Source organism: Etheostoma cragini, chromosome 20 (assembly GCF_013103735.1).
Source record: "Etheostoma cragini isolate CJK2018 chromosome 20, CSU_Ecrag_1.0, whole genome shotgun sequence".
Classification (NCBI taxonomy): Eukaryota; Metazoa; Chordata; class Actinopteri; order Perciformes; family Percidae; genus Etheostoma; species Etheostoma cragini.
The window spans coordinates 6135167-6147303 of record NC_048426.1 but is presented as its reverse complement, the minus strand read 5'-3'; the positions used below and the strand labels follow the sequence as shown (position 1 = coordinate 6147303).

General features: G+C 39.8%; 1 protein-coding gene and 1 long non-coding RNA gene across 2 annotated transcripts; one reads left to right on the top strand and one right to left on the bottom strand.

Annotated features, from left to right (window-relative positions):
* Positions 1–1285: 1285 nt before the first annotated feature.
* tmx1 (thioredoxin-related transmembrane protein 1) lies at positions 1286–6785 on the bottom strand. The gene is made up of 8 exons (XM_034858656.1): positions 6465–6785; positions 5904–6019; positions 4492–4537; positions 3407–3535; positions 2907–2952; positions 2108–2209; positions 1918–1984; positions 1286–1762 (listed from the first exon to the last, which is right to left on the bottom strand). Exons 1-8 carry the CDS (start codon positions 6668–6670, stop codon positions 1509–1511), a joined length of 966 nt encoding a protein of 321 aa, XP_034714547.1. The 5' UTR covers positions 6671–6785; the 3' UTR covers positions 1286–1508.
* Positions 6786–8991: 2206 nt separating this feature from the next.
* Positions 8992–9483, top strand: LOC117935934. Its single transcript, XR_004654848.1, has 2 exons — positions 8992–9070; positions 9150–9483. It is a non-coding gene; the product is annotated as an uncharacterized LOC117935934 (long non-coding RNA).
* Positions 9484–12137: the final 2654 nt, after the last annotated feature.

Below are 12137 nucleotides of genomic sequence, written 5' to 3'. Positions count from 1 at the left end.
TAGCGTTTCTGCAAACTGGCAGTGCATCAGAGTCTACACTTTGACCACATGAAGGGTTCCTGCCCCATAACGTACCTGTACCAAGAGAATACACACATTACACAGACTGAGTAACCATCGGGCTGAGATTTAAAGGTATATTCCTTACAATATTACAATAGTATTTTCATCGCAATATGAATATGTTCTTGTAAAATTCTTGTAAACCGAGACAGCCCCTCCTCTTTCAGGTAAACCCACATGGGGACTTGATATGCGGTGATGGTGCGAGTACCTCCTTCACCTCAGCAGAGGGAGGACATGGACAGGATGAATGACTGATACGGTCTGTGACAAACATCTCTTAGTATCTCAGTATTTTGACGTCCGGATTATTATTCATTTTATTGACATTTTAGATTGTTTCCATTGAGAGGTCAATGATTACATGTAGTAACTTTGCTGTCGTAAACACTACAGTTGCTGCTCTACAAACATTTAGCCTAGTTTGAATTAAAATGTTCAATTCAAAATCCGGTTCTGAATTTAAAGACAACCAGGCTGACATAGGAAATGCAAAGCTAATATGCATACTTCAATAACTGTTTATCGCAAGTCATGTCGCCATCGCTATATTGATAAATGTTATCATGCGGTGCAGTAGTCCGCGATAGATTCATTGATATCAGCCTCACGGTTCATTCTTGATTCTCCTTTCACAGTATCAGAGGTTAAGCTGCGGGTAGCATCACAATATTTCCTACTGCTGCTGCTTCACATTAAAAGCATTCAACTGGTGAAACACAGGGTGGCTTTATTGTGAAAGGGTTACAGGAAACGGGATGTTTTTGTCGAGGAATGCACTGACAGCTATTTTAGACAAAAAATGTCTACAAAACAAGACAACTGTTATTTTTCACCAGAAGATCAGTTTAAATATTGCAGGAAGTGATGAAGAAGTGAGCTTGTTGTTGCCACGGTAACCACGTTTGTTGCCAAATCAACTAGGCGTGAAATCTTCAGGATATAAACACTTTGGAGCCATTTCTTTTTCCTTTCTTTCCTCCATAGTACACTCAGCTTATGTACATACGGTAAATGTACATTAAGCGGAGTAGTAATAAAATTAAGCTAAAAAACTTCAAACGTAAGCTTGGTATAATGATTCTCAAATAAACAGGACTTTAAAAAAATGATGCATAGCGTAAACAATGTTGCAAAATCCAGCTCTACTGCACTTCATACCTAAACCTCCGCCAGGCAATTTGTCTCCACAAGTGGAAACAGGTGTCAGCAGCGTTTTTGCTTTTTTTTCCAGGTGGAGCCTGCAGCTCAGATAGAGAGAGTCTCGAGCGCTCCCGTTAAAAAACAAGAGGGAGAACAATAGAAGCAAGGGGGGGCCCTGGAGGAGGAGGAGGAGGAGGAGAAGGGGAGGTTAGCTGTAAACACTGCAGCTCGGGACCAAAGCTTCTTCGACTTTGCTGCCTCCGTGACGCTCTTCTCTAAAGGAGTAGGAACCGTGGGACTCTCTAGGTGTCCTCCTCCTCATCGTTGTCGTCGTCCTCCTCCTCACGGTTGGCCACCACCCTCTTCCTCAGCGCATCATCAGAGAAACCCTGTCCCCTAGGTTCTGGGCGGCCCTCTGGGGACCCTCTCCCTCTCCTCCTCCAGACATCATCTTGATCGTCGTCTTCCTCCTCTTCGTCATCGTCGTCCTCGCCGTCGGCCTCATGTTCGTCCTCTTGCCGTTGGATTAACCTTGCCTGCTCCATAGTCTGTTTTTCTGCAGAATAACATTTTGATCAACAGCCAAATTACAAACAAAACCTGATTACCCAGTACATTTGTAATCTGTCCTGTTTCCGTGCTACGGTTTCTGTCATTTAGGAATATAAGATAATAAATGCAGTAATTAGTATGATCTCATATAAAACTCACTCTGGTAGTAATCTGAAGAAGAGAAGCGTCGTGAGGGGAAGGCAAAATCTGCGATGAACACCAGTAACTGCGAAGAGACACACCAATACCCATTAACTCACTGGCAATGCATGCATTTGTTCTTGTCAGAGCGTTCACTATAGTTTCACGGTTATTAAAGATCATAAAGAGGTGCTCCACGAGTACTCACCAGTCCCAATGCAAGGCCAGACAACAGGGTGGCCAAGCCAAAGATAACATAAGACCCCCAAACAGGAATCCCCAGCTGCTCTGTCATGTAGTTATGACAACGCTGGAAAACACACACGTTTTACAAGAGACCGTAAATGGACGTGAACAGCAATGATAGACTACAAAACGCATCAATGAATCCTATTGTCAGTCATTACATCAAGTCATTATGAAGAACATGGGCACTGTCGTGTACTTTGAGTCAATCCTACATCCACTATCCAGCTACCAGAAATACTGATTAGAGCATCAAATGCATATTCATCTGCAGCGGAAAATAGTGCCCAATAATTATCTCCTGTTTTGAGTAATGTTTGAAAAAAAAAAAGAAAAAAATTAACTTTTTACTTATGAACTGGTTTTTAAAAGACTTATGTTTTTAATGGGCTGGTGCTGAGAGCCACAGACGGGCAGGGCAAGTCAAAGTATTAAGAGACTAACACTGCTGATGTTTGGTGTTTTCATGGGATTTGTTAACACTAAAAGAGAAATCCCACAAAAATAATGCCATCCTTAAATAATGGAAATACCAAGTTATCTACCCGAAGTGGTAGGTTTCTGTGTCTAAAGTGTCAGCCGTGCATCCTGTGCAACTGGACCTGCTGTTTGTTTCTTACACCCAATATGTTTTCCACGTAAAAAGACAGCCTGGTTCCCCTTATTCAATTTGACACTGAGCAGCACGTTCGCCTTTGAATAGATTGTGGGAAATTAAATAAACACCCACAGCACTACCAAAGAGTTAAATCCTCACTTACCCGGATAAACATGGAGAGCTTGAACAAAGCAGACATAGAATTCATTCTGTCAAAAGAGGAGCAAACGACAGCATGATTTAACACAAATTTGTCAAACTTGTAACATTAATACAAAGCCTAAACAGAAAAAAGATAAATAGGGGACAGGCGGGGGTGTTTGTGGTTCTTAGTTTAAACCAACAAAAAACACTAAGAATAGAGCTTACGGGTGTCTGATGTAGTTTTACTCATAGTTTAACAAAAGAAGTACAGCAAGGATTCAAAGCACTGCATAAACACTGTAATGCAAAATTCCAGTTGTTTTGTTATTGCTGCGTGTATCATTAGGGGTGGGTGATAATCTAAATTAAAATAACTGTTATGATAACCACAACAGCATCTTTTGGTATTGATGTATAATCTATGCCATAATGTTTGTACGGAAATAAAAAGTCAGCCCTATGTAGATACGTCATCACACTTTAGCATGACCATGATTGTGTAAAACAGTAAATACTCACAGAAATGAAGATGGGCCAAACCAAGAGGAAATTGGCTCGACTGCTCTCCATTTCTGCTCATCGACAAAGCTGAGGAAGTCGTCTTTAGTGCGAGCTCCCTGGTACTTCCTGAAAACGCCGTCCTTACAGCTGACGCACAGATAAAAACGTTTAGGAACGGTGTAGCTCTTTGACCCACATTTGCTGCAATAAGAATCTCATGGACTGACACATTTTCCCAAAAAATTATGCATTTAGCTGCTGTAATCCTGACAGTGTGGCAGTGACAGTTAATTTTAAATGGCAGCCTAAAAAAATAATACAGCAAATGGGAGCCAGGCCAGTGGTAGAACTGCAAAACATATCAATTTGCAGTTTGTATCCACAATTAAGCATTATATGATTTAGGGAACAAATATGCATTTTGAAAAGTATGACACCCCAATCGGACACTTGATAACGTGGGTGTTTAACTTGAAGACCAAAACTTACTTTAACAATCAAAAAAAATTGCAAAATTTGATGTAGAGGCTCTTGGTGGTATTGACTGAAAGTGAAAAGTGATTCAATGGTTTAAATCCATGCACATTTCAGAAAAAAAATGTTAAATGTAAATACTGATGATTACAGTAAAGCAAATTATGCAAACATAGAGATATAGTCTTGTTAATGTCACATTATAAAAAGGAGAATTTTTCAAGATAATGCACATTAGCATCACACACATGTCACAAGAGGCGGCGGCTGTGGCTCAGTGGTAGAGTGGTTGCCTGCCAATCGGAAGGTTGGGGGTTCAATCCCTGGACCTGCAGTCACATGTCGAAGTGTCCTTTGTGCAAGATACTGAACCCCAAGTTGCCCCCAATGCTGTGCATCGGAGTGTGAATGTGTGTGAGTGTTTATCTGATGAGCAGGTGGCACCTTGTACAGCAGCCTCGGCCACAGCGTATGAATGTGTGTGAATGGTGAATGTTTCCTGTAGATGTAAAAGCGCTTTGAGTAGTCGTTAAGGCTAGAAAAGCGCTATATAAATACAGCACATTTACAAGCAGCCACAATTAAGAGGAAGCAATTAAAACCACAGAATAACTTAGAACTCAACTTACTGGTAAATAGTAGGAAGTGAAGTGATGATGAATCGCCCACTCAGACCTTTCAGAGAGAAGAAACAGTACGGTCAGTGAGCAGGAATGAACAGTTTGACTCATAACTAAAGACATTTCCGACATAACAGAGGGGCTAAGTTAATGGTTTGATAGCAGCTCCACTGCACCACTTGCTAACATGATTACTGAAATTGTATACAGAGCTGGGAAAAAAACATTAACACAGAATACAGTGAAATAAAGTATCTCTTAGTTTAATACCACGTTATTAAAGCTCATACAGATCTTAAGTGTCATTTTTTGTGTTGTTAACCAAAATAACCAGTATTTTGAGAGCGTGCATGTGTTCCTTTTGCACTAGTGCAGTTTTCTATGAACATGCATGCTGGCAGGATGTCTTGTCGAATGAATCACATAATTTTGCTGTGATGGAAAGTGATGCACCTACACATCTGGTAGCAATTATTTGGCATCTTTGTACCTCAATTAGTGACCCATACTGACATTATATACAGTGAGATTATACAAATTTGTTGACATTTTGCCATACTCAAGTAGGGCTGAACAATTTTGGAAAACAATCTAATTGCTATTATTTTTCACCAATAATGTGATTTAATATGCATTAATTTTACTTCTGTATTATTCAAGAAAGACAAGCAATTATTCATTGTATGGTATGAACAACACAATATTAAATAGTTTAAACAAATAGTTATTTCCTGGTGGCCAGGCCTGTATGTGGTGAGGAAATTAGGTGAGGTACAAATTTATATGAAAGCCATCTTTTATTTAACTACAATTTAATCACAGTAATATATTGAACACTGAGCAAGTCTGGTGTAAACATTCATATGAAATTCAGAAACAAACTGAAGTGCTGATTGCAGAACTATAAAAACAAATATGGAGCCTTTCCACACTTGGTAGTATTTAGATTATTATATTTACTTTAATAAACATATGTAAACATGTGGATTGCACTACTTAAACACTGTCTTTGAACTTTAGACAGTTTAAGTTAAAAAAAGAAACTTTTAGTTTTGGTGTTGACTCAACTTTAAGGTCATTTTGGAGGCTGTAGTTTGTAGTGCTGTTGAATTGTGTTACCAAATACAGAGAGGGGTTTATAATACTTCTGTCTATGCTGATCATCAACAATAATTGAAAGGACCAAGCGCTAGAAACACCGCCTACATAATCCAGTAATATATACAGTTGTATATTTCAAGAAGTAAGGTCTTACTTTTTCCTCAATATTAACTTATTGCTGTTTACTGCAGAGCTGTTGGAGATTTCAGCTATTTTGTCCTGCTACTAGGGACATACTGCACTGGCTTGACAGCTCTGTTTTGTTGTCCACGTAGGAGTCACAGTGAGCAGCCAGCTGGCAAAAGGTCATTCAAGCCTACCGGGTTGTTCTGTGACGTCCACCTTGGCTATGTTGACCCCCATGTCCTCTCCCCAGTCCGCGAACTCCTTCCATGCCGGTTGGAGCTGTTGGCAAGCTGGACACCAGGGTGCGTAGCTGAAGGAGTATCAAGTTTCACAATTAAAGCCTTTGATAAACTACACAATCACTTGCATCAAAGTGTAACGGTAGATCATCACTGAGTACAAGCTGAAATGTACTGTTGACCTGACTGTGTACTTTATTTGCGTGTTACATTGCCAACTGGCTAGCATTCAGCTCTGTGGTAAGTTGGTTAGCGTTAGCGAACGTTAAATAAAGATTGCAGTTGTTGGCTTAGCTAGCTACGTTAGTTAAAGACACTTTAGCAACTTGTCATAACTAAATAGAGACAGTAAGAATAATTAGATAAGACAGAAAAAGTAGGCTTGCATATGACAGCGGAAACCATGCACCGTTTCTATGAGCTCAAAATAGCGAGCTAACAAGCTAGCTAAGTTTACTGACATGCTAGCTAGCCGGTAAGCTAGCTTTTAGCAGTAGCTGTTAGCAAGGCACTGACAATTCAATCATCCATTCTCCTGTAAGGATTTCCTCCCAGGTCCCGTCGGTCACTTCTCTGAGGCCGTCCCGCTTTGCCGAAACTGGTAGCGACGTTAAATAAATCACCAAAAAAAAGCAGCATGTCCATAAGCGCTGATTTGTTTGCCGTGTTAAAGAAAACATTGTTGAGCCTGTGTTGCTACTGCTTGCTAGCAAACACGCCATGTCGTGTCTGATCTGTTTGAGACAACCCGCTCACTTCCGTTGTGCGCCCTAACGTCCGAGAGGTGGGTGGTGTGTACTGTGCATCCATGTTTGAAAGTCTCAAACTAGCTTTAGAAAAATACAGACAAAATGAGCATTCGTCAGGTGTTGTTTGCTTGATTGTTAGCAATGCAAATGTTAGCATAAAGGAGTGAAAGTAGAAAGCAGGAGACATCTACAAGGAACCAAAAGCAGTGCAGTATAGTAAAGGAGCTTGTCAAGTCTTTTAAATTACAAGTAATATTAGTATTTCTTTGTCATTTATTGTAAACGTTTATGACCAGCAGATGGTGTTATTGTCTCTAAAATAACAACATTTTTCATTTAGCAATTTTCAATTCATACTGTTTATTGATCCCGAGTGGGGAAAAAAAACAATTAATTTAATTTAAAGAAGGAGATAGATATGATTTATATGTGGACCAGGGCCTGAAGTTAACTTTTTTTGCCACAGTGACAAGTGGATTTAATCACCGCCTGTCACAGTTACTTTTTACTAGCCACTTTTTTTGCTTAATAAATGTGAAAAACAGGAATTGCTGTGTCTCTATGATCTTATCTTGTCCTATTCATGGTAGCCTACTTGTGGACATTGCGCCATCATCACGTGCTGTAGTAGGGGGGCCCGCCTTGATACTTCCAGCATAGAGGCAGAATTTCCTATCCTGGGCTGGGACACACATCCATACGGTTTGATAAAGTACATCATTGCACCTACAATAATGTAGTTGTCCTCAATTTAGGTCATCCTGTACATCTCATTTGCAGTTTTTCCTGCCTCTACCGTGTGTGATTGTGTGTGTTTATGTGTGTGTGTGTGCGGGCATCAGTCGCAGGGGAGAGACATAACACATCTTACCCCCACAACATGTTCTGAATTTATAAATCTGTCCTTCACTCTCAAATCTTGACCTGCAGATTGCCAGCATAACATTTTTTTTTTTTTGCTCACTTAGTTCTGTCACATATAAACTTCCATATTTTTGTGCCAGGCAGTATGTGTCAGCAAGAGAGTCAGTCAGCCCTGCCTGTGTTTCCCTGCACAAGAAGGTTTCAGTCTGAGGGAATCTGCAGAATGAGAGCACTTATTAGTGCTGGGGACCTGCAGGCAGATTGCAATGGCAGCCAGTTATCAGTGCACCTCACACTCTAAAAATACCCTCCAGATGACATCCTTTTGTGCCCCTACCCTCGCACCCTTTCTCCATTCATTCACTCTGCTCCACTTACAGAGCATTATGAATCTCTTTTCTGCTCGGCAATCATCTGCTCTCCTCCTTCACCTTAATGTGGCAGTGAGGAAAATAAGTGGCAGATTGGGGAGTTGTAGTGCTGTTTTGTGTTCTTTCAAACTCCATTACAGGGCTTTGGCTGTTGCTGGTCGGAGGCAGGGAAACTGTGGCATTTACCCTCTTTTGTAGTTTAAGACGTGCCTGTCTGGAATGGGCCGATTACTTGGCCTGTGGTATTGCTGCTCGTAGCTTTCTCCGGGACCATTTTAATCCCAAAAGAAAGACCCCCACTGTATAGTACTAACTTACTCTGCACTTCTACTGCAAAACATTATATTATTACATTTACCTGACGAAGAAATGTTACTGGTTACTTTGCAGATTCAGATTTACACACAAATGAATACAATTAAAATGTGCAGTTGATGCAGGAGTTATTTGCCTCATGGCTGTGCGCCATGCGCCACCTATCTGTCTCGTTATGAGAACCGATCAGCAAAAATGGCTCAACGCTAAATGTTGGGGGTTCTGGTTTCCTCTTAGCGTAATGCTCTGACTGAATTTAAGCTGGGCTTTTACCATTAAGGGTAGACACATATGAGCAAGCGTTATGGCAGCGTTTAGTTTTATTTACAGTTTATTAGGCTAATATCCAATATCCAATGCTGTCCAAACGGCTCCAAATTCCAAACCCCCCTCAAATGAATGCTTATATACTTGCTTACATACACACACATGCACACACAGAGGGTCCTCAATTTTATCGTTGGATGTTGGTCCATTGCTTCAAGCTGGATCCCAACATCCCTTCCTCTTCCCAGGTTTGTAACCTGAAAACCGTGCACAGGAGGAGTCAAGGACTCTCGTTGGAAAGACCTCCAATTGATTTGTGGATCAACAGAGGCCGGGATCCCGCTGGTGGAGAGGAAGGGTGACGGGATCACCTGGACTCCAGGTGAGCTAACATCTTTGTTTGCTCAGATTTATGTGATTTATGGTATGGTTAAGGCGGCCAAAAAATGTCTGGTATTATCCAGTGATAACATGAATATGTTGTCATTTCAGCATTAGACTGGATATCTTCTTGAGGCGCTACCCTATGGCCAGAGTTTTTGTTATCCTGTACATAGTATTTTAAAAATATCATGTACTCTTTGCATCGTGAGAAAATAATGAACAATACTTCAACTATATTTCAGTATTAACAGATGCTGCTGCACCTGTGGGTCATGATTGTTCTCCTGACTTACACACCCAAAATGCACCATGGCCATCCTGACGGAAGATAGAAGGCTTGAATTTTAGAGTCAACTCGTGGCCTTTAATGTAACAATGGCCCAAGCTGCTGGAATATGGACTCTGGGTCCTGACTCTCCCTGTTTTGCACAGAAATTATATCAATTAAATACATTTCCTCTGCTTTATTTTTTACAACTGAAGATTGATAACTGATAGCTGCATTGAGTTTTTAGAATAATGTGATAAGAGTGTTGTATTATAATGCTTGTCTGCTGAAAGGACATTAAACCAAACATGAGCTCACATTTGTTCTTCTAATCATCTGCTTTTAAATATCTGGTCTCTTGAAAGATTGTATTTAACACTATCTAAAAAAAGGAAAAGAAAAAGAGTTCCAAGAAACAACACAGCCTGGTCCTTTTCTAATACATTATCTGAGCCACAGAAAACATGGGGAACTTTAAAGGTAAAGTAAGTTTACTGATGAGAATTACAACTCAACATGTAAAAACGGGAGTGTGCCTTTTACCACATTTCTAAGATTTTATTTTAAAAATTAGGCCCAAATGTTCCCACATTAACTTTTTCATAAATTTGTATCAGATTTTATCCCCATAACCCTAAAAAATGTTGTGGGAGAATAGGGCTTACATTGAAGGGAAATGTAGGAACACAAGACCTCATTTTGGAAATGTCCTAGAAATGTGGGAACATAGGGCTTAATTTTAAGAAACAACTTGGAAATGTGGGACATAGGGCTGTGGGTATAGGGCCTTATTGTGGTATCATAGGGTGGGAACCTTTATGCTGACCCTGTAAAAAACAGTAGCATAATGTCTTCTGTGACTCTGGAGAAGCATTGTCAAGTCCGAGTAAAAACAATGCTCAGTCCCCTGGGGTTCTATACGTGGACTTGGAGACTACTACTTTTAATCTGTGAAGTTTGAAAGATGTGGCCATTAACCTGCTGGACTTGAGGGTTTAACAAGGGTTGGATTATGGGTAGATGAATGTATGAACCCTGACAGGTGCCTCTACTTCCGCTCTGTGTTTCTGCCGTTCTCAAACAGCATTTGCTCTTTCGGGAAACTATACTACACTACTAACTTCAAGCTAGCTGGCTACACGCTGAAAATGGCAAGTTTTGAAAATAATTTGGTTGGTGCAATTAAGCAGGCCAGCTCAGTTCTGTCAGGGCATAAAAGATGTAAAGATTTACAAGGAACATTTTCAGCATTTTCTATCTAACTGATGTTATTGGACCGTTGGCGGGACGGCTGTATCGAATACACCGTGATAAGAGCAAAGTTTAACCATGTATCCAGCTGGTTTAACCCTCCTGTTGTCTTTAGAGGTTGGAAGTTGACCCCTTTCAAAAGGTTTCTATATCACAAAGGTTTCTATACCACAAATTTGAGTTTCTTTTAAACAAATTGTCCAAAAATTAACGTGGATGGTTCCCTACAACGTTCCTCACAAGTTAAATAAAAAATCAGGTCACTACTTTCATTGAATTTGGGTGTTTAGTCAATTTTACAGCATTTGGAGAAAAAAATTAAAGAATATTGTCAATAAAAGTGATTAAAATGTAAACAAAAAAAGTTTTAAAAAAAAGGCAAAAATGTGAAAAATGTCAAACAAAGTGACAGAAATGTGAAAAAATTAACAAATGTAAGAGAAAAAAAGTTTTGGGAAAAAAACCACAACATTTTCAAAAGGCTCAGAAAAAGTTGACAAATGTTAAAAAAGTGACAAAAAGAAACATGTGGACCTAACAGTAGTCAAAACGGGTTTGTGTGGCAGGGCACCTTTAAAGCTAAGCAAAGGCCCAACTGCCCATTAATACAGTAACGTTATGTGAGCTAATGGCAGGTTAGAAATGGATCTTTTCTTATGAAAAGCTGCAGAAGGAAGTTTTGGGTCTGTTATTATTTAACATCTATCTTAACTGTTTCCACCCTGGGAAAAGTGACCCGTAGTAACATTATAAGCAGCTAATTCCACCTTTCTCATTGGAACTGTAGGCTGCTATTGTGTCTTGTGCTAGTGTAAAATCACGTTTGATCACACATCTTATTTGCTACATGCTTGTAATTCCAATATTCTTTGGAGTTATACTGTAATATTGCGGATTACATTGTTATGAAAACTAAATGTATTTTTATGTCCTATTTATAATACTGTTTATGTTTAAAGAGGGTTCCAAACTATGCAAATGATGTCATGCGTAATTTTAATTGGAGTTTTATTTTGAAGGAATTATTATTATAATTTATAAAACAAATTTGGAGAAGATTTATAGAAGGTTTAGAATGTGTGACATCATACATCCTTTCATGACATTGATATAAAAGGTTTAGTGTGATGTCATAAGCGTGTGACATCACACATTCTTTCATGACGTTCTATGGCTTTGAACACAGACCCTGTATCTTACTGAGAAACACAACCTTTCAGTTGAAACCTGCCCTCCATTAAGAGACACATCTTTGTTGGAACAGAGCTCAAAACTGAAACATTTTGTACTAAACTGCAATACAGCAGTACTACTACAAAACAGACCACTACTGCAAGAAATATTTTTTAAATATCTTAAAAGATATTTCTTTGTGGCTATCATGGCGACCGTCATTCCCGAAACTCCCAGGGCACAGCTTGAGGACCTGAGAAAAGCCCTTCTGGAGGTCCAAAACCAAAACGAAGAGCTGGTCTCACTGAATGCTGGCCTGTTGGAGGAGAAGAAGAAAATCTACAAGACTCTGCAGTCAGAAAGAACCATGAGGAAAAACCTAAAGAAGGAGCTGAAACTAAAGGAGCGAGAAAAAGAAGAAGAGATCCGCTTCCTTAAGGAAAGGGTGACCAACGAGAAATACCTCACAGAGTCAGTCCAAAACCACTGGACTTCAGAGTCCCACCGGTTCTGTGCAGCCATAAAAGAGGAGGACAAGAGGAGGAGA